The sequence below is a fragment of the Cetorhinus maximus genome, chromosome 14, assembly GCF_964194155.1.
Source record: "Cetorhinus maximus chromosome 14, sCetMax3.hap1.1, whole genome shotgun sequence".
Classification (NCBI taxonomy): Eukaryota; Metazoa; Chordata; class Chondrichthyes; order Lamniformes; family Cetorhinidae; genus Cetorhinus; species Cetorhinus maximus.
The window spans coordinates 74,867,361-74,888,471 of NC_135892.1; the positions used below are offsets into that span (position 1 = coordinate 74,867,361).

Genomic DNA, 21,111 nt, shown 5'->3' on the forward strand with positions numbered 1-21,111 from the left:
GGAATTAAAAACAGAAAATGTTGGGGGGGAAAAAACTCAGCAGGTTTGATAGCACCTGTGGAGAGAGAAACAGAGTTAACGTTTCGAGTCAGTATGACCCCTCAGAGCTAGAGGGGGCGAGAATTGGAGCCCACAGAGTAGTGAGATACAGGGCCAGTTCATCATCTTGTTAATGGGTGGGGAACAACCAGGAGCTTATCACCCGGTTAGTATTCTACAGTTAGATCTTTAGCATCCATCTGAGGTGGCTTCTTCCATCTCAGTGAAGTTTCAGCACTCCGCTTAAAACTATCAATGACTTTGTCCAGTCCTCGAGGGCTTTGTTGCTGTAAAGGGGGAGGGGAGGGGGGGGTGTAAAATGCTTCAAAACATTTAGCACTTGCCTATAATCTCGGCATATATATCTATACACGGCAGCAAATGTAGCCATTGTGTGCATTCAGTCAATGCGAGATCCTGGAGAGAGGCGGGGGAGTTGCCGAAGAAACTGGCATTTACTTTGTGTGAGCTGTGTGTGTTTGATTTAACTGCACGTTTTTGTAGGGAGAATTCCAGCGGCGCTGCCGAGTCTGAATCCGTTTATTTTCCCCTGCGATGTGGAAATATTTGTCCAACTGTCTGTTGGTTTAGAAACCGAGCGACCCGTCCTACTGTCCACTCTAATGCTCCGAGTCACGTAGGTGGACGATTTCTCAAGTGATGAGGATCGCCCTGTCACCGAGGCAGAGCGCACCATGAGCACCGCGCCAAGTGTGGCGCCCCCGGGCCCTAGCGCTCCTTTCCAGATCCAGCATTCTGACCGTCACTGATAAAAAAAATCCATTTCTTTTTCTGAGGCGAGTTCGAGTTTTTTATTTTTTACGCAATGTTTAGCTACAAGGAGTAGAACAGCTGTGAAGCAAGCAACAGGGCAATTGTGTTCCCTCCTCCCCATCAATATTGTCAAACTCAAAGCATTAAACTGTCTACAAGAATTTGCATAACTCCACATAGTACATTTCAAGTGTGCAGTAAGTCCCTGGAATGAAAACGTTGCAGATGATGAGAGGCTTTATCTCACCATGGATCACACGATTTGAAGCAAAAGTTCATCTTCACCGGGTTTCTGTGTGAATCTCTTTGATCCCGTGCTTTGTAAGCTTAAAGGGCTTGGATTTTCCATCATAGGGCAGCTTTGGAAAAAAATCAAATAGGGATCGGAGTAAACACGGGCTGCAGGGCTGCTCTCTGATGCCACACGTGTTAAATAGCTTCAGTACAGTTTCATGTTTTCAGATGGCTTGTGTTAGCATGAACAGCTTAATCTCTGTAATTTGTGCTTTAAGGTGGTCACAGGATCCAAGCTGAAATGAAAAGGGTGTTAAATGGCTGATGGGGATACAAAGTGGCGATTCAGTGGGGGAAAGGACTGTTGATAACATTGATGCTACAAAGGAGTACACTTATAAACAAACTATCAGCAGCGCCACCCTTATTGTCACTGCCACTTTGAAGCAATGAGTTAAATAAATCCTCACACTATCTCGCGAAAAGCATTCTGCTCTTATGGGTTGTTTCTGCCTATTGCCTATGCTGCAAAGCTGGGGGGCGGGGGTGAGACTCTGCTCACTCTGTCTATCCCCTCCACCCAGAAGGGCACTGGGAAATAACGCTAGATATTAAAGATTATCTTGTGCTACAGTTGGGAAGCAAAGTCCCTCAAAACGGGGGATGCCAGCTACCATCCACAAGGCTCCACTCCGCTGTTACATTCGCCTGAAAGCCGGTGTTTTGAAATCGACTTGGGAGTCCGCCTGAGTTCCAACGATCCCTGCGCCTCAAGCAGGAAGCAGAGCGCAGTCGGCGGGGCTCGGGGAGCGAGTTGGGGTGGGTGGGGAGGGGTGGCGGGGGTGGAGGTGGTGGGGGGGGCGGGCACTAGGACAGCGCGGAGAGCTTGGAGCCGCCTGTCAGTGGGCAGCCTGTTAACGAATGCTGAGGAATCTTCCATCGGTCGGACCCCCACGTCACTCCATGGAGGCAACACGTGGTAAAGTGAGACATTATAAAGGTCTCCCTGTGCAGCCTGATGTTATCTGCTGGCAACTCGCTTCCTAAGACGCATACTGTACAGACTCTGTCTCTCTCTCTCTCTCTCTCTCTCTCACTCACTTACTCACTCACTCTCTCTCTCACACTCACTCACTCCCAGCCTGGACTCAGACTAGGATGGAGCAGCGAAAATAACGGTTCGCGAATGACGTGAGGCTCCTACTTTAGATTGTTTTTTTCAAAAAAAGTATAAACTTTTTTCGTTCTCTTGTCAGACCCCCCCTTTTTTTTTGAGCTTAGCTTTTGCCAAATTAATTGTTTGTTTTTTTTTGCGTGTGTATGTGTAAGATTCTCTCTCCCTTTTTAACTTCACCCTGGACTCCAGGCGAATCAGGAGAGCTCAGCCTAGTGGAATAAAGCTGCTGTTTTATTGACATTTTTATAACTGGAGAAAGCAAAGGCTCTTGGAGAGAGAGAGAGAAAAGTTGGGAGAAGTGAAAAGATTTCCTCAGGACTGCGATGAAGTGAAGGTGTGTTTATCTTCGGCAGAAGCAACGTTATAGCGCCTGGACTGCAGCTTCAGCGAGAAGCCAGCACTTGGCAAGTCATTGAACTGCACAGGACTTGAGAATCAAGGTTAAACAATAGCAACAACAAACGTGCCTTTCCTCTTTTTTTTGTTTTGTTGTAAATATTTAACTTGCTTTTCTTTCGCGTGACGATCACGATCTGCAGCTGATTTCTCTCTCTCTCTCTCTCTGGCCCCCACACACACCACCCATTCTCTCTTCAACTTTCCAGCTGCCCGGCTTTGAAAATGCACTACTCCATTTTCACTGTTTTTCTCACGCTGGATTTCGCAATGATCGCCGCTTGCTTGTCGACCTGCAACACTCTCGACATGGAACAGTTCATGAAGAAGAGGATCGAGGCCATCCGAGGGCAAATCCTCAGCAAACTGAAACTCACCAACCCCCCGGAACATTACCCGGAGCCCGAGGAGGTCTCGACCGATGTGATCGCGATTTACAACAGCACCAGGGATTTGCTTCTGGAGAAAGCGAACGAGAGGGCTGCCACTTGTGAACGAGACAGGAGCGAAGAGGAGTATTACGCAAAAGAAGTTTACAAGATTGATATGAATCCATTTAGCTATCCTGAAAGTAAGCCATAACCAACAACTTAAAGTGAGCGTATCCCTTTTTGCCAGCTAATGGAGACTGTAATGTATTTATCAATCAAGTCACATAAATCTGCTTATTTCAAATACCCCCCACCCCCCCACCCCCCCCTCAAGTTGGGTTAAAGATGTGTAATTGGCAATGCTTCATTTAAAATAAGAGACTGATAGTTTTAATATCCAATCTGACAGCAAAAAGGGATGCCATTCCTCTTTAAGACTAAAACTTTTTTTGCATGGTAACCCATTTTGCGAAGTTCAGTTGGCAGTTTGCTTTCGCGCTATTTTTTATGTAATATGTTGTATGTGTACATAAGGCAGCTGAAGTACAGCAGTCGCCTATTCGCACCCTGAGCAGAGCGAAGTGACATGATTGGACAAAAAGTAATAATGGCATTTTTTTTTGGGTTTTGTTTATTTTTGTAGCGGTAATTTGGGTTGTGGGCAGTGCGCACGGTCGCCTGACCACGAACCGGTTCTGGATGATGGCCCTGTGGAAATCATATCGAACATATGAATCACACAATCTAGAACCTGCCGTCTTCAGTGGAAATGCTGAAATTCCAAGACAGGTGCTGTGTAAACAAACACGGCAGTCAGGCACAGGGATAAATATTCGGATTTCCAGCTACCATTTAACTCATTACGTGCTGAACTACCTTTCCAACTGCTCACTTTATTAGATACTTTCGCACAGAATAAAGTTGCCTCGTGCCTAATATTGTAGAAATTAATGCATCTTAAAAACCCAACCAACTTTTTTTTTTCCTGCAGATTAACTAAAATGACTTTCTTAAACTCAGAAACATTGTTGCGGTCCTCATATGGTTAATTTGTCCTTTGATTTATGTGACGAAAGTACAAAGGAAATCTATAAAATGTGATCTTTACGATCTGCTCCACAACCTTAACTAGTTATGGGATTTCTCAGAGAAGCACCCGCTAGAAACTAAACTGTAGGATCATTCCTGTGTCTTTCCTTAAGGCTTTTGTTGAAATTGTGTGTTAGACAGCAAATAGCTTATCATATTAAACACACAATATCGCATTTTAGACACGTGTCAAAGCTTGAAGCGTTCTCACGGTTCAGAACTGCAAGCGTACAGTAAGTGTTCAATGTGAACAATCGAGTATCAGTCCAGTGCAAGTTGTGCATTCAGTTCCTAGAGCAGATCTTCACAACAAAGTGCACCCCCACCATCCCCCACCCCCATGGCGTGCGAGCCGCTATTTCTGTATGGAGCACGTGCACGTTCAGTCACTCTGCCCCAGGTTAATTGGGCAGAAACGCCTGGCCTCGCAATCCTCGGTGTACAGTTTCACATACAGTGCTATCCTTGGCCGTTACAAAAATACCGTCAAACTCCAGCTTGGGCTGAGAGCCAACAGCGTTACGCACCAGAAATGGGTCAAACGTATAGTTGTGAGATAGCAATTATGATACCAGAGCGATTTAGACATTTTTTTAAAAAAGTTTTCTGGCTTGTATTTATTGACCTAAAATTACATATGCTAATTTGGGAGAGTGACGGGAGACTTACATTTTCTATACTTCACTGTAAGTCAAAACTCCCAAACTACACCTCCCGAGTTTTTTTTATATATCAAAAGCTTTGTGAACCAACCAGAAATGGCCGTGGTTTGACTCGATGAAATATCTGTGCTTGGAAAATATAAATTGTCCCAATAATTGCTGGGTACGAATATAGTGCAACCTAGAGAGAGAGGAAGGGCGATTGGAATAGGTTTCTGTTTAACTAGAAGCCCAGGCCATGCAATGACTTAAATCCCCTGTAATATTCGTGCAATCGCTTGTAAATCCGTGTTGTGGACTATTTCACTCTAAAGCATACAAGTAGAATTTCCTAATTGAAGTTTGCCCTAATGAATATTTTCAAAGCCAGTATAAGGGGAGGGGAGATCTGATTGTTAAGAATGAAAATATGTGCGTTTTTATGACGTGTACACGGGGTTTGTGTTGGAAGAATGAAAATATAATAATCGGGTGGAAGGGGAGCAGAATGAAGTCGCCTTCTTGGCTGTAAAGCGTTTTGGAATAGCGTCAGGTCCGGAGGAGATTTATATAAATGTAGGTCCTTTCCTATAATTCTGCATAATTTGGCACAAATGGTGCTAAACTCTTAACATCTTGCTCTGAATTATATGCTCTGTGTTCCTGCTTCAAAACTCCAGAGTCTAGATTCCTGACTTCTGCCTGGAAGACTTGTGTTAACCCGTGATCCAAACTCTCGTTCTGGGCATAAACGTCAGGTTCCAGTCACCAAACTGTCACCAATGCTCCCCAGTGCTCTGTGCGCCTGGTTATTAAACTCCAATACTCCGGCACTAAACTGCAGGCTCTAAATCCAAGCCTCTGTGCTCTCCTCCGTCCACCTGGCTCGGCTGAACCCCTCTCTCATTTTCTGAGGTGAGTTGTATGTATCTCAATCAACACATCTCAACCATTCGGATGCTAGGAAGTGAGTAACGACACTGCCGTCGCTGCAGTTCAGGGACAGCCAGAGCACAACTGCATTAGAAGCCGGGGTGGGCACTACTTTCTAACAAATTCAGGAGAGTGAATTGTTGGTGTGGAGAGGTTTAAAGGTGTTCAGAAGTTAGTCCATATCGCGCATATCTACACAAAGAGCGAGAAAACATGGTATGTAACCGTCTCCCCTATAGACACCAGCTTCCCAACATTAAGAGCAGAGAGCTGCTGTGTGCTATTCCCGAGCTGAAGGGCCAACATAGTTTGGGCTGCGCAGAGTCCGACATTTAGTTAGCCACAGATTTTGGAAGTCAAGTGTTTATTTCTCCCCACCGTTGGCCACGATCATAAAATGTATTTGGCATCAGCTCCAGGACACTGCCTCTTTTGCTTGCATTAGCTACAGCACCATGAAGCAGTGAAAGAGACATGGAGGAGTGCCTTTCTGAAAATGCATTTTCCCGTTGAGAGATGACAAAATGTTTTAAGGCCGCATTTCAGCGACCATGCGTTACTTTCTAGAGCCTCTTCAGGTTGGCATTTTATGTCAGCTGGCACTGCCAGTCAGTTAGGGATTCCCCAGGAAACACATTTCCATTTTTAAATACTGAATTTGTTTCAGATGCAGGAATTTCAACACCTGCTAGGGAAGTATGCAAATCAACTGGTTCGCTTTCCTGAAACACCGGAATTTCCTGGATTGCATTTACACAAAGCTTACACCGAAACTTATGCCAGAGTTTAAGAACCAGCAGAAAGCAAGTGCAAACGCAACACCACCCATAGACGAAATAATCAATTGTTCTCTTGTGCTATGGAAATTCATTCTTGGAGCCTTTTACCTCTACCTGCTCCTCTGTCGCTTCTACTATTATGCAGAACATGGGTCCGCTCATTGGGAAGACATGTCCAACTGCCTAGCCCTTCAATGGTGGTGGGGGGGGGGGGGGGTGGGGTGCAAAGTATTTCAGGGGTGCTGAGACTGGCAGCTCTTTGAGTGAGAAACTCTTTGATTCTTTGGTAGAGTAATAAAATGATTTTCTAAATCATGAAGAAAATCATTCTAAAACTCTAGAGCTCCAATTTAGGCTCATCTCAGGTGACTTTGTGCAGTACCTGTCCCTCAATATTTGCCCATCAGTCTATTCCTGGGCATTATCTATTTTGCATAAATCTGAGAAACATGAGGGCCCTTGAGAGGGCGTAGTGTTTACCACAATGGTTCCAGGGATGAGGGATTTTAGCTACAAGGTTAGCTGGGGCTTGGAGCAAAGGAGATTGAGGTGAGACCTGACAGAGGTGTACAAGATTATGACAGGTTTAAATAAAGCAGACAAAGAAAGGCTGTTCCCATTAGCTGATGGTACAAGGAGTAAGGGACACAGACTTAAGAGTTTGTGCAAAAGATGCAGCGGTTGGGATTGGGGGGGATGGGGCTGATTTGAGGAAGTACTTTTTTATGCAGTGACTGGTAATGTCCTGGAACTCGCTGCCAAGCAGGTGGCGAAAGCAGAGATGATCAGTGATTTCAAAAGAAAATTGGATGTGCATTTGAGAGAAATAAACTTGCAGGGCTATGAGGATAGAACAGGTGAATGAGGCTGACCGGATTGCTTTATCGAGAGCAGCATGGATTCGATGGCTGAATGGCCTCCTTCTGTGCCTTTATAACTCTATGACTGTATGTATGACCTGGCCTCTTGCATAGGTGGTAGGGCTATGTAAAGAAGCAGCAGAGGGTTTTGGCGGCTATATCTCAGATTTCGTGCAAATAATTGAGGCAATTTGCACATAGCAATGTATCAGCGTTCAACTGGCACTAATCAGCTATGCACAAATTTTCTTGGAAAAAGCTGGCACAGCTCCAATCTTACAGTATAATTTCACTGAAACTTTCCAGGAAATTCCAGGCTATCATTCCATCCTGTGAACCCTCTCCCAACTCATTTTCCTCGCACTTTTTTTCTCTTTATTATTTGGCTCTGGAGAGATTTTTAACATTTTCAGTCAACAGTTGTGCTCAGCAGCTTCCAGCTGTTGATGTATTTTATACCAGATAGAGAAAATTCATTGTGCTATGGGTGCTGCTATAAATCCTGATAATTTATGATATATTTGTAATCACCAAACAATTTCAAATCATTTCTCAGACCTTTTTTTTAATAAAATGCTAATGTATTGTACTCCTTATTTAGGATATTATTCCTGTAACTCTGGTGTAAATTCCTAAAATGCCACTGGATTGTGGTTTTGACAGAAGGATTTGTGAAATATCCTAAAACTCTGGTACAATTCCCAGAATCTCATGTGATAAAAATAGAATATGAGTTCAGCCTTTGCAGACAAGTCATCCCAATTATAAATGGGCAAAGCGCTGAACTGAAATTTCAAAAATATAGATAAAAGGTCCTGGAATCCCGCATAATAAAAATAGAATTTGACCAATTCAATCACTATAAATAAAAGGCCCAGCCCATAACTACAACATAGTTAGAAAAATAAATTAAACCAGAGCTGGATTTACAATCGAATGCAATTTTCAGTGTAGCTGTGCACGATTGCAAGATTGCAATGTATGGCCTTCTTTTCCAACATTTTTTGTTAAAAAAGAGCAGTATGACACAGTTGACAGGAGCAGTGAAAACATTTGCTGGCTTGTAGAAGCAGGCTTAGATCCAATCTATGAATGCCATGTTATTGAATAATTTGATTATGTTGTAGTGGTTGCTTTAGGCAGAAACATAATTACGAATGATGCTTCTGATTGCTGCTGTCTGTTATCAAAAATGCTCAACCACTATCTTTGGATTTATATATTTATAAGTCACCCCAAAAACAGATGGAAATCCAAAATCTCATTCCAGTGACAAAGAAACTAAAAAATAAATGCATTTAGTGCAAGGAAATAAAGATTCCCCCCCACCCCCCCCCCAACCCCAAGCAATCCCTATAAGAAACAACTGGTTGTACTCTAATGTAATTAAATAATTGTCTGAAATATTTGAAATATTTCATGATCCTCAGATTAAACCTTTTATATAACTGGAAAATTGGAATTGCCCAAGCAGTCCTTTTCTCTGAAGAATGTAAATTGAAGATGCACAATTGTGTCTGGGTTTAGAAAGTGTTCAAGGGGTCTGCTGCAACTCCTGGGCACTTTATAACCTTAGCATGGAGTCTTTCTAATGTTACAAGAAAGTGGACACTTAAGCCCAATCTCCTAACCTTAAAAAAACACCAGGGAGTGGAGCTCCATGCATGTACGGAAACACACATGCACAGTGCTCTTTCCTGTTGGGAAGATTGTGATTTCCAGCCACGCGTAGTCCAATATATAAGTTGAGTATTGCTGGCTGCATTTCAGTCTAAAGTTATGGCTTTTAGACAGTAGGACAGTTTAATTGAAGAGTAGTAGCTGCTGAACGCGAGGTTTTATACATGTTTTGATGTACAGTTGCGCAAAAGTCATTTCAAAATGTACTTATTTAGTCAAATTAATTTGAGAAGGCTAATGGCTCCAAATGAATAACTTTCTATTCAGGGAGATTATTATTTATCATTTGGTGTTGTTGACGTGCCAGTGTGGTTTATGTAACATCATCCTGATATCTTCAAGTTTTTGTCAATGAGAAGGTGATCTTGGATAAGCCTGCTCCAGGCAGATACTAATATCTATCTAAGAGCCTCCATAATACCTGTATATATTACATCACTGACAACATCTGTCCGCTTTAGGGATATTGGTAAACCAAAAGTAAGGGGTTTCCCATTTAAGACGGAGATGCGAAAAAAAAATTCTCTCAGAGGGCCGTGAATCTTTGGAATACTGCTCCCCAAAGACCGGTGGAGGCAGGATCAATGGATATTTTTAAGGCAGAGGTAGATAGATTCTTGACCAACAATAACCCTGTACTGAAACAACACTAAAAATGTAGAACAAAATAGGCAAATGGACATTGATGTGCTGGTAGCAATTATACCTGGAAGAGTGGTCTTCACACAGTAATGATGTGCATCAGTTTCAGCATAAAACAATCAGGCTAAGATTTATTTTTCTGAAACAAACTCTGGTAGCCTGCAGTAAAATGCATTCATTCACATTTTGTAATTGACAAGGACCAAATGCCTCATTTCTTTTCAATCTTTATATCATTACCAACAGTCATGCTGTGCCCAGTGATGCCTGCATGGACATTGCAGACTTCGGATGACCTCAACTTGCTGATAGTACAACTGGGTGCAGCTCTCTGTTGCAGTCTTAACCCATTGATAGGCCCATGCCTGCCCCAAACCTTACTATCTCTTGTTCCTCAGAAAGATAGCTTCAACCCGCTCACTCCTATCCCACCCCCCGCCCCGATTCCAGACTGCTTCTCCTCTCGGACAGAGGTTTTGGTACTTCCATTGTTCTGCTTCGGGATGGTATTGCTTCCACCTTCATTGCTTTCATCCCTACCAGGTCCTGGCCACAGCCTCTCAAACCCCCTGTTAAGAGTGCAATCTCTGCCAAACTGCAGTCTTTAGCCCACAGAGATCATTGGTCTGAGCACTAGCTGTACTTTCATACTTCTCCATCATTGGTAAGTGTGTTTTAGCAAAGGCTTGTCCGAGTATGAAGAAAAACCTGACGTGCTGAGAGTATGTAGTTACTGATTGATGGGTTCAGTATAGTACAGTAGATATGCAATTCTGTACCGAGCGAGTTATATTTTTAACTGTGTCAAGAAGGAAAGGGGCAGTGCTGTAGTCAGACATCTTTCCCACAGTAAAGAAGGAAAGACCGAGATAAAAGCAAAATACTGTGGATGCTGGAAATCTGAAACAAAAACAGAAAATGCCGGAAAAACTCAGCAGGTGTAACAGCATCTGTGGAGAGGAAAACAGAGTTAATATTTCAAGTCCATCTGAAGAAGAGCTATTTGGACGCAAAATGTTAACTCTCTTTTTCTCACCAAGGTAAGATCGAGGGTGGGTCGCTTCAGGCTCGTGTTGCACACTTACTAGTCACAGGTTGAGTGGCATCCCTAAAGGTTGGGAGCAGGCCACTTGTGCACCCTCTGGTCAGTATGGAACATGAGGAAACTGAAAAAAATGGAAGGTGAGGTAATGCAAACTAAATTAGATAAAAGTTCTGTTGAGGGGTCATGAGGACTCGAAACGTCAACTGTGCTCTTCTCCGCCGATGCTGCCAGACCTGCTGAGTGTTTCCAAGTATTTCTGTTTCTGTTTTTGTTTTAGATAAAAGTAGTACAGCACTTTAGGTCATGTTCCTCATTCACCACCAAATGATCAGTTTGTTTCAGGTAAAATGATTGAAGTATGCATCACAATTTAGATTTCTAGTTTTTATTGCACATGTTTAAAGAATGGTTTTTAATGTTTGTTTTAGGCATTTTCTGTGTGCTTTCAATTTTTCTTTCATTAAGAAAGATTACATTTGGAGTAAAGCAAATAATGTAGAGCCAGTTTCGGTGTACAATCTGACAGTTGGAATAAACATTTTATCTGTATTCCTGTGGAGATAAGTGAAATGAACATCTTTATTTCCAAGAAAACATTATTTAATTAATACACAAAGCATGGCTATAATATATATAGCAGGCAAATATATGGCAGAGCTTTTTATAGCCTTTTCCCCTTAATTTTTGTGTTTATTCTGTGTTATTGAAGTGAATACTAACTTTGCAACATTTTTCTTTCAGGGGAGGAATGGCATCAGGTTTTAATAGTTAAAAACTAAAAGAAGCAGCCTTATACAGTGTGTCTAAACATGGCCTGTGAAGCATATTTAACTTTAAATGACTAAATGTAGGCAGTGTTATAATATAATCTCAGCAATATTTAGTGTGATGATAATGTGTATTTAATGCTCCCTTTCGTAAGCTTGTTCTTTATTTTAGTATAGATTCTGTACTCATCACGGTGATGAATGTTAACATTAAGGAATGGAACATCTAACGTGCCTGTTACAAAAGGGCAGGATTTTCCTTGCGGGCTTCAGGCCGTAATATGGGTCAGAACCCCACACTGAATGGGAAGCAGTCACTCACTATGATTTTCCCCAGAGCGGCCAATTAGTGGCCGGAGGTTGGGCTTGTCATCCAATTAAAGATGGCAAGCCAGGCTCTTGAAGCTGGAGGGCCATTCTGCTGCTGTATCCAGCCTGAGAGCAGCAGAATGCATGGTAAATGAGAGCGAAGACACTTCAAAATGGAGGGACCCTCTCTTCAACATCTTTTTGTGGCAGCCTTCTGTCTCGTAAGACGATGGTTTGCGTTATGTTGGGAATCTCTGTGTTAAGCATCGTCTAGTGTGGCTCAGGATGTTACCACAGTGCCATCTCAATGTTCAGCCTGTCAAGCTCCATGTTGATCACAGCTGCCTTGTGCACGTTATCGATCAGCTGCTAGTTGCCTGTCTATCTTAAGCACATGGTCCTGATGTCCTCAGGAGCCTCACTCTGGCATGGCAGTCTCTGCTGTGTTTGCTGCAGAGACAGTGGGATGTGAAGGTGCACGATTCACAGAATCACATAGTGCAGAAGAGGCCCTTTGGCCCATCGAGTCTGCACTGACCCGTGAGAAACACCTGACCTACCTACCTAATCCCATTTACAAGCACTTGGCCCATAGCCTTGAATGTTATGACGTGCCAAGTGCTCATCCAGGTACTTTTTAAAGGATGTGAGGCAACCCGCCTCCACCACCCTTCCAGGCAGCGCATTCCAGACCGTCACCATCCTCTGGGTAAAAAAGTTTTTCCTCACATCCCCCCTAAACTTCCTGCCCCTTACCTTGAACTTGTGTCCCCTCGTGACTGACCCTTCAACTAAGCGGAACAGCTGGCCCCTATCCACCCTGTCCATGCCCCTCATAATCTTGTACACCTCGATCAGGTCGCCCCTCCGTCTTCTCTGCTCCAACGAAAACAACCCAAGTCTATCCAACCTCTCTTCATAACTTAAATGTTTAATCCCAGGCAACATCCTGGTGAATCTCCTCTGCACCCCCTCCAGTGCAATCACACCCTTCCTATAATGTGGCGACCAGAACTGCTCACAGTACTCGGCCTGTTTTTTCTGGGCCCTTGTCTCAGCCAGCAGCTCTTAATTTCTGCTCGTCTCTTCCAATGCTCTTCCAAACAGTCAGCCTCCAGAGGTCACGGCGTTCAATGACTGTCCCCCAGTTGTCAGTGACAATGTCCCCCATCCTCACTAACTGCAATAAACAGTTGGGGAGGTACCACCTTGAGTTGTACTGTAGGGAGAACACAGTCAATGAGGAAGGTCTAGACACCATAGAAAGCCTGCCTGCCATGGCAGTGCTGGATATCGAACTCACAGTGGAGGAGCTTAGCACACTTATGGATGTTATTGTAATAGAGTTCTGGGCGCCCAAGAGGTGACCCAGTGGCCAGTTCACCTTACAGAAGGTTTTTGGGTTTATGGCCGTCATTCATCAAGTGAACGTGGCCGAGCTAGTGCAGTCACCGTTGGCTTAGGAATGAGTGTAAGCTGATGGAACAGCAGGCTCCAGGACCTCTGCTTTGGTGACCTTGTCCTGCCAAGAGTTGCAGAGGATTTGTTTGAGATAGTGAAGGTGGAAGCTGTTCAGCCTTTTCTCCTGCCTTGCATATGTTGTCCAGGTCACACCATTGTAGAAGAGTGTCCTGAGGACACAGGCTTGATAGACCCGCAGTTTGGTGTTCTCACTCAGGTCACTGTTGTTCCACAGTCTCTTACTCAGCTTGGATATAACTCTTGCAATGTGTGTGTTGATTTCAGCATCAAGTGACAGATTTCTGGTGATTGTGGAGCCTAGATATGTGCGGCTATCAATAACCTCTAGCGTTACATTGTCAATGCTGATAGATGGTGGTATGGCAGTATCCTGGACCATGACATTTGTCTTTCTGATGCTGATGGTCAAATTAAACTCTTTACAGACATGAGAGAGCCTGTCCATTTGCCGCTGAAATGTTCCTCAGTATGGAATGATGGTGCAGCCTTGTCAGCATAGAGCAACTCTCTGATGAGGACTTGGCACACCTTTGACTTGGATCTCAGGCGGGTATGGATGAACAGCTTTCTGTCAGTACTGCTACGTAAGTAGACGCCTTCTGTAGATGATCTGAAGGCATATGACAGCAGCAAAGATAAAATATGTCAAAGAGCGTTGGTGCTAGAACACAACCCTGTTTGACTCCACTGTGGATATCAAAGGGTTCCGATGCTGCCCCAACATAGCTGACCTTGCCCATCATGTTGTCATTGAAAGAGGAGATTGCATTGTGCAGTTTCAGCAGGCAGCCAATTTTCTCCAGCAGCTTAAATAGACTACCTCTGCTCACACGGTCAAATGCCTTAGTGAGATCAGCGAAAGCAATATATAGTGGTCTCCTTTGTTAACAGCATTTGTCCTGCAGTTGCTGGACTGAGAAGACCATGCCATTGCCGATCTTCCAGTTCTGAAACCGCAATGGGATTCGGGGTAGATGTGTTCAGCCAGGATCTGTAGCCTGACAAGGGAAAAATAGGCAAATACTTTTCCTATGATGCTCAACAGGGTGATGCCTGAATAGTTGTTAAAATGGCTGCAGTCACCCTTGTTCTTGTACAGGGTCACAATCTTTGCATCACACATATCCTGAGGCACTGCCACCTCCCTCCAGCAGAGACAAAGACATTCGTGCAGCTGCTGCAGGAGTGTTGGTTTCCTGTACTTGCTGAGTTCGTGCAGTATGGCATTAGCACCTGGAGCTTTGCCCATGGCAAGTGAGTCAATAGTTTTGCTAAGCTCCTCCACTGTGGGTTCGATATCCAGCACTGCCATGACAGGCAGGCTTTCTGTGGTGTCTAGAGCATCCTCATTAACTGTGTTCTCCCTACAGCACAACTCAAGGCAGTGTTTCACCCATCTCTCCAGCTGTTTATTGCAGTCAGTGATGACCTCCCCTGCCTTTGTTTTCAATGGAGCCATTTTCTTTGCTGATGGACCTGTTGCCTTTTTGATCCCTTCATACATGCCTCTAGCATTCCCTGTGTCGAAGGACATCTGGATATTCTGGCAAAGTTGTAATCAGTAGTCATTGGCGCATAGCCTAGCAGTCTGTTGGACTTTACTTCGGCTTGGTGTATTCAGAGTCTTCTCATTTGGATCTCTCTTGTAATTAATGAGAGTAGACCGCTTGGCTTCAATGACAAGTTCCATGACAGTGATGTTAGCCTCGAACCAGTCAGCCTTTTTCCTCTCTTGCTTCCCATATGTTGAGAGTGCAGTATTGTGGGTGGTGTCTCGAAGTATGTTCCATTTTGCTTTTGCACTCTGTGTGGGAATGCCAGGGAGCACACGTTCAACCCAGTCGGGGGACTGTTAGGTTTACCTGGGTAGGGAGTACGGCTGTCCTTGATACGAGGACGGCATTTTTGCTTTGAATGAAGAAACTTCTAGGGTTGCATCTTAACCCTGGCGCACACTAGGGAGGGATCTGTACCACAGTCAGCACTGTGGTGGCTGCGTGTGTTCAGAATGCTGTTCAGAGATTCACGTCTGGTGATGGTCAGATCCAGTTGGTGCCAATGTCCTGATCTTGGATGTCTCCAGGATACCCTGTGGCATGGTTTGTTCCGTAAGAAGGTGTTAGTTACACAAAGCTCGTGGTAGCAGGAATGTAGTCTCTGCCCATTCTCATTTATCTTTCCCAGACCATGATGTCTGAGGCAAGAGGGCCATGCCCCATAGTCCATGCCCACTCTTGCATTGAAATCACTCAGCAGGTAAAGATGTTCTGGCCTCGGGATTCTGCTGATAGCGGTGTCATGGATCTGATCTTTCACCTCTGTAGTGGAGCATAGGGTTAGAGCATAGACAGTCTTGTGGTTAACTGGCTCTGTTTGATTTGAGAGGCGAATGGAGAGAACACCCTCTGAGCCATTTGTGGGGGGTCCTATCATCGAGAGTAACGAGTTCCTTACAGTGAAGCCTACACCTTGCTCACGCATTTCCTCTGAACTCTTCCCCTGTCAGATGAACGTGTAATGTTTTTCTTTCAGTGATTCGCTCTCAGTGAGTTTGGTCTCTAGTAGGCAAGCTATGTCAATGTTCAGCCTATCAAGTTCCATGTTGATCACAGCTGTCTTGTCATCTGTCAATCCTGCACATATGGTCCTGACATTCCATCTTTCCAATCGAAGAGTTGGCATTTTCTTTCTTTTTGTTTGTTTGTCTGGTGCGATGGATTCCGTCCACTTGTTGAGCAGAGACTCTAAGCTCCAAGCACTCATTGAAGCAGGTTAGCACCTTATTAGTTGGGAGCTGCCCGACTTGAGGTTGGCAGTGGCTGAACAGTGGGACACAATGGTCGCTCCTACCATTGGAAACAGCTTGTAGCACCCATTCTCTTAGCCAATGGAGTTGGGCTTATCGCTCATAACAATGTTGTGTTAATGCTCTTCAGTGAAACTGGAGTGTCCTCTCTTGGGCTCAAGCCTGTGCAAAATGTATGGAGACCCTGGGCTGCCCGAATGTCAGGGGCTCCCTCTCGACCTCCCTGGTTGAGCCCAAAGATATGCAAAGCACTGCGTTTGGCTCCGGCTTGATTGCAGGAGTTTCCAGAAAGAAGACATTTTTATACTTAAACTAAAAAATGGCTTCTGAAGCTGGGCCATCACTATGAGGAGTGGTGGGGAATCCTTCTGCCAGGGGGATGTGGCTGCTGCTTCACCCAGGCAGGCAGAGAGGGCCCCTGGGTCTCTGGAGAGCTGCCTCCACCAACTCCCTGTCTCGGTCTGTCACCGAATAGTTAGACTGGACCTTCCACCACCTGAGGGAACCTGGAGGCCGGCTGGAAAACCTGAATGCAGCTGGGTAGCCCTATACCACCCCCCCCCCACCCCCCCCCCCACCCCCCGCCAACACGCACATGCCATTCTGCCTTCGTGGGGGCAGGATGGAGCCAGATAACTGCCACTCATGCCAGTGGCACTATTTTTAGTGCCCACTGGCCACTGAACCAGAGTTCCAACTCCGGCAGGGGCTAAAATTTTAAGCCCTTGGTGTCAGCACCAAGCATTCAGAAGCCAGGTGCAGCATGGTTAGGTGAAGAGTGAAGTTTTCATTGCTCTCTGCCCAGTGATGCATTTCAGGCCTATCCTGAATCATTTGAATTGAGCCAATGATACATTTTTTTTATTATCCACACCCAACATCCTGCGGCCTCCATACATAGGAATGTGAATAGGTGTTAATTAGTGTTGGGCAGTTTTGTGCTGACGATTTTTATGCTACGAACTAGATTAACAGCAGCAACATTTTTGACAGTCCATCAGTATGGAGTCATAGAGGTCTACAGCACAGAAAATGGCCCTTCGGCCCATCGAGTCTGCGCCAGTCAAACAAGTACCTAACTATTCTAATCCCATTTTCCAGCCCTAGGCCCATAGCCTTGAATGCCATGGCATCGCAAGTGCACATCCAAATACTTCTTAAATGTTATGAGGGTTTCTGCCTCTCTGCCTTCCAGGCAGTGAGTTCCAGATTCCCACCACACTCTGGGTGAAAAAATTCTTCCTCACATTCCCTCTAAACCTCCTGCCCTTTACCTTAAATCTATGCCCCTTGGTTATTGATCCCTCCACCAAGGGGAAAAGTTCCTTTCTGTTTACCCCATCTATGCCCCTCATAAATTTATTCACCTCAATCATGTCCCCCCTCAATCTCCTCCACTCCAGGGAAAATAACCCCAGTCTATCCAATCTCTCCTCATAACTAAAACTCTCCAGCCCCAGGGGTCCGTATTAGGACTGCTGCTCCTTTTGATATATATTAATGAACCAAACTTGGGTATACAGGATAAAATTTCAAAAGCTGCAGGTGACATAAAACTTGAAAATGTAGTAAACCATGCAGCAGATAGTAAAAATTTCAAGAGGATATGGACTAGTGAATTGGGCAAAGCACATGTCAGATGAAAGGTAGCATAAACTAAAAGGTGCAATCTCAAAGTATACATGAGTTAATGGTATAAATGGTTTCCATAGACCAGGAAGTTCTTTGGAGTTGTTCTTGCATTGCTATAGATATTTTTCCGGAAATGTGGCGCAAATCCCGTTATGCCACATTCCTGAAAAAGTAGAGCAGGAGCAGGTTGGAGAAATTTCCTGGCCGCAGTGTCTTCCGCGTTACTGGAAACCTGCTGCAAGGGAAATTAATTCCTGCGGAGTGAGCTTTCCTGGAAAGCAGCAGGAACCTTTGCCTTAAGGAGATGATTTACCGGAGTCCAGTTTCGAGAAACTGCGTCTATTCACTGCATGCAAAGCTGCGTTCAGATTCAGAGCAAATCTTTGTGATTGGCAGCAGAGGTGAGCTCGTTAACAACTAAAACTTGCATTTAAATCACAGGAGAGTGATTTTTCACATTCAGTGTTGTGTGGAAACTGGCGATAGCAGATCGACCGTCTGTTTTACACCCCACCTGGAACAGAAATTTGAGCGATGTGTAAAACAGGTGACCAATCCACTACCACCACACTGAAGCAAAAACACCCCAGTTGCAGTTTCTAGACTTTTAAAAGAGCATCATTCCTGCCACCAAGGACAGTTCAGCTGTTTCACCACAAAGAATTTATTTTTGTGATTATACCAAAGTGTTTACTTTCCCAAACAGCAGGAATTGCAAATTAATTCCAATCTTTACGATGGACCATAAAAAAAAATAAAGCTTGCCTGGTTTTATGAGAAAAATGTATGAAAACTGATATTGTCAAGTGGAGTTTTCCAAAATAAATGCCATGCAGTATTCTGCATTCTCCCTCCAGTCTTATTTATGGCTTCTGAAATATTTTACAGTCAGTCAAATTGACAGGCAGGAAGCAGTTGTCTTCATTTGAGAGCCCATAAAATTACTTTCCATTGTTCACACTAAATGGTGATTGGAGCAATCCAGAAATTCTTGAAAAGATAAATAGTAACAATAAAGTTCTGTAGCTCTAACATTTGATAGCTTTGATTCACAAAGTCTGTGGTAACAAATAAGGATGTTTAGTTCTGACTGTGGATATTTTTGGAGGATAGTACAAGAATGATATAGGCATTTTAGATATTTTTTAAGTATGTCTACACTGGTGTCCTACTTGACTCCTTTCAGTTACCTGCACCCCCTCTGATTCTTGATGCTGGGTTTAGTGCATGTGTGATGTGGCATGATTTTCTTTTTAATTTTTCTTTCAGTTCAGAACAGGGGTAAATGCCTGGATTTGATAGTATGTCATACTTTTTGGAACATGACTATGTTTCGAACTCAGCACGTGGGCCATGGTACACTGTATTATACAGTACCAGTGTCCAGCACCATCTGATACAGCACATTGGAGTAAAAATACACCACACTACCATGGCAGCAAACTTCCTTTAAAGGCGAATGCAGTATTTTGTGTCACATACATCCAAAATAAACATGAAATTACAACTTTCTGTTTTTCCTGATTATATAAACCAGGACAAAACTCACAATTCCGAAGAAAGAATTGAACTTACTAGTAGGCAGGTGGACCCAAAATATGAGCATGGCTGCTAAATTTCAACAATTAGAAGCCCTGATTAGCTGCCAGGTATTATTGTTTAAAACGTCACTACAAAGGCAATGAATGTTGTGATCATGTGGGAATGAGCCTGATGTTTGCGATAAATCAAAACATTGGAACATAAGAATTAATGGATGAAAAAAGACCGAGATCCATCTAATTCACATTCTATCATCTCGATTGTTGCACAATACAACAAAATGGAAATGCTGACTAATCATGACAATTAATCTTGATTTATCAACCTGCTACAGACCCAGACAAGAGGTGAGGGAAATCAGTAATGGTGGAAAACTTTGGGAGCCATAGATCAAAAGTTATCCCAAGCATGCCATGCTTATCATATGTCATGTCTTAAATTACTCATATACCAAATCTCAAAATATTCTTATAGAAAGCTATCTAATTCAGATTTGAATAAAGACTTAAATCTTCACTCAGTTATAAAAGGTGAACCGTAATGTTAATGTTTTCCTCCATGTATTGTAACTAGTTTCAAAAGCACAACAGCATAACCTGAGAGCAAGGAAATGAATAAAGTTGTATCTGGTGATGTAATTCATGTTTTGTGTTTGGCTTGCCACCATGTATGATGAATTAGTGGCTCATCTAACTAAAAGTTGTTGTTTTTGTACATTCTTCCCCTGGAGAATTGTGCAAAATTGTGGAAGGATTTGCAGGCTGATTAACAGTCACAAAATTATTAATTTCATGGGATGGGAGTGTCATAGGCATTTATTACCCACCCCCAATTGCCCTTGATCAGAGAGCATTTTAAGAGCCAACCACATTGCTGTGGGTCTGGAGTCACATGTAGGCCAGACCAGATAAGGACAGCAGATTTTCATCTCTAAAGGGCATTAGTGAACCAGATGGGTTTTTACAACAATTGACAATGGTTTCACGGTTTCATCATTAGACTTTTAATTCCAGATTTTTACTGAATTCAAATTCCACCATCTGCCATTGCAGGATTCGAACCCAGGTCCCGAGAGCATTACCCTGGGCCTCGGGATTTCTAGTCCGGTGACAATAACACTGCCATTGCCTCCCCCTCTCTCAGAGGCTGTAACTATCTTTATGCCAGTTGATACTGTGATTTATCCTATAATGTGGGAAGTCTTCATGGACTCCCCTAACCCATATGATATGGGGAAGGACTTTGCATCCACCAGATCCATACATCCCACTGGATGCTAACCTAGAATTCAGAGTCAGAGTTTCAGCCACTACCTCCAGGACACACTGGAGAGAAGATCAAACATTGCATTTTCTGACTAAGTGACAAGCCAAAGGCTCTCTCCCATCTAGCTGGAAGTGAAAGTATTACATTTTTACTCCTAATTTGTCCATCAGTCTAATTATCTACTAAATTTTCGATAATAAAATATCATTTTAGGCAAAAAGGAGCTAATTTAGTAGGGAATGTTGAAGTTTCCATCCTGAAAGGGTTAAGTGTATGTCCCTCTGTATTGGAAACAAAAATTAGCTTAAATTTCAATTTTGTAAAAACAAGCCAAACTATCTGTCAGCCAAAGCTGTTGTCATGGTGATCTGTATATCCAAAAACATATTTTATGTAGGTTGGATAAACTTGCTATCCTGGCCACTTACAGCTGTTTTTATTGGCCAGTTTTTTTGAGGTCACCTGGACTCTGTTGACTATGGAAAATAATCCAGAATTTAAGCAATGCCAAGATTTGTGTGGAAGCATTTCAAAGCCCACATTTGAAGGATTGCTGCTGATGGTGGTCCCATTGTCTAGCTACCAGATATTGAGAAGAACATAGCATATACAGCCAGGAGCACAAAAACGCTATTCCGTCAATGTAA

General features: G+C 43.6%; 1 protein-coding gene across 2 annotated transcripts in view; it reads left to right on the forward strand.

Moving 5' to 3' along the window:
- The first annotated feature begins 2,438 nt into the window (after positions 1-2,438).
- tgfb2 (transforming growth factor, beta 2) overlaps positions 2,439-21,111 on the forward strand; it is an 85,916-nt gene continuing 67,243 nt past the window's right edge. The window contains exons 1-2 of one of the 2 annotated variants that reach the window (XM_078557088.1): positions 2,526-2,664; positions 2,830-3,191. In XM_078557088.1, the coding sequence (XP_078413214.1) occupies positions 2,846-3,191 (346 nt within the window). In that variant the 5' untranslated portion in view covers positions 2,526-2,664; positions 2,830-2,845. Of the gene's footprint in view, positions 3,192-21,111 lie in introns of both variants that reach the window. The other variant, XM_078557089.1, reaches the window with a different exon arrangement.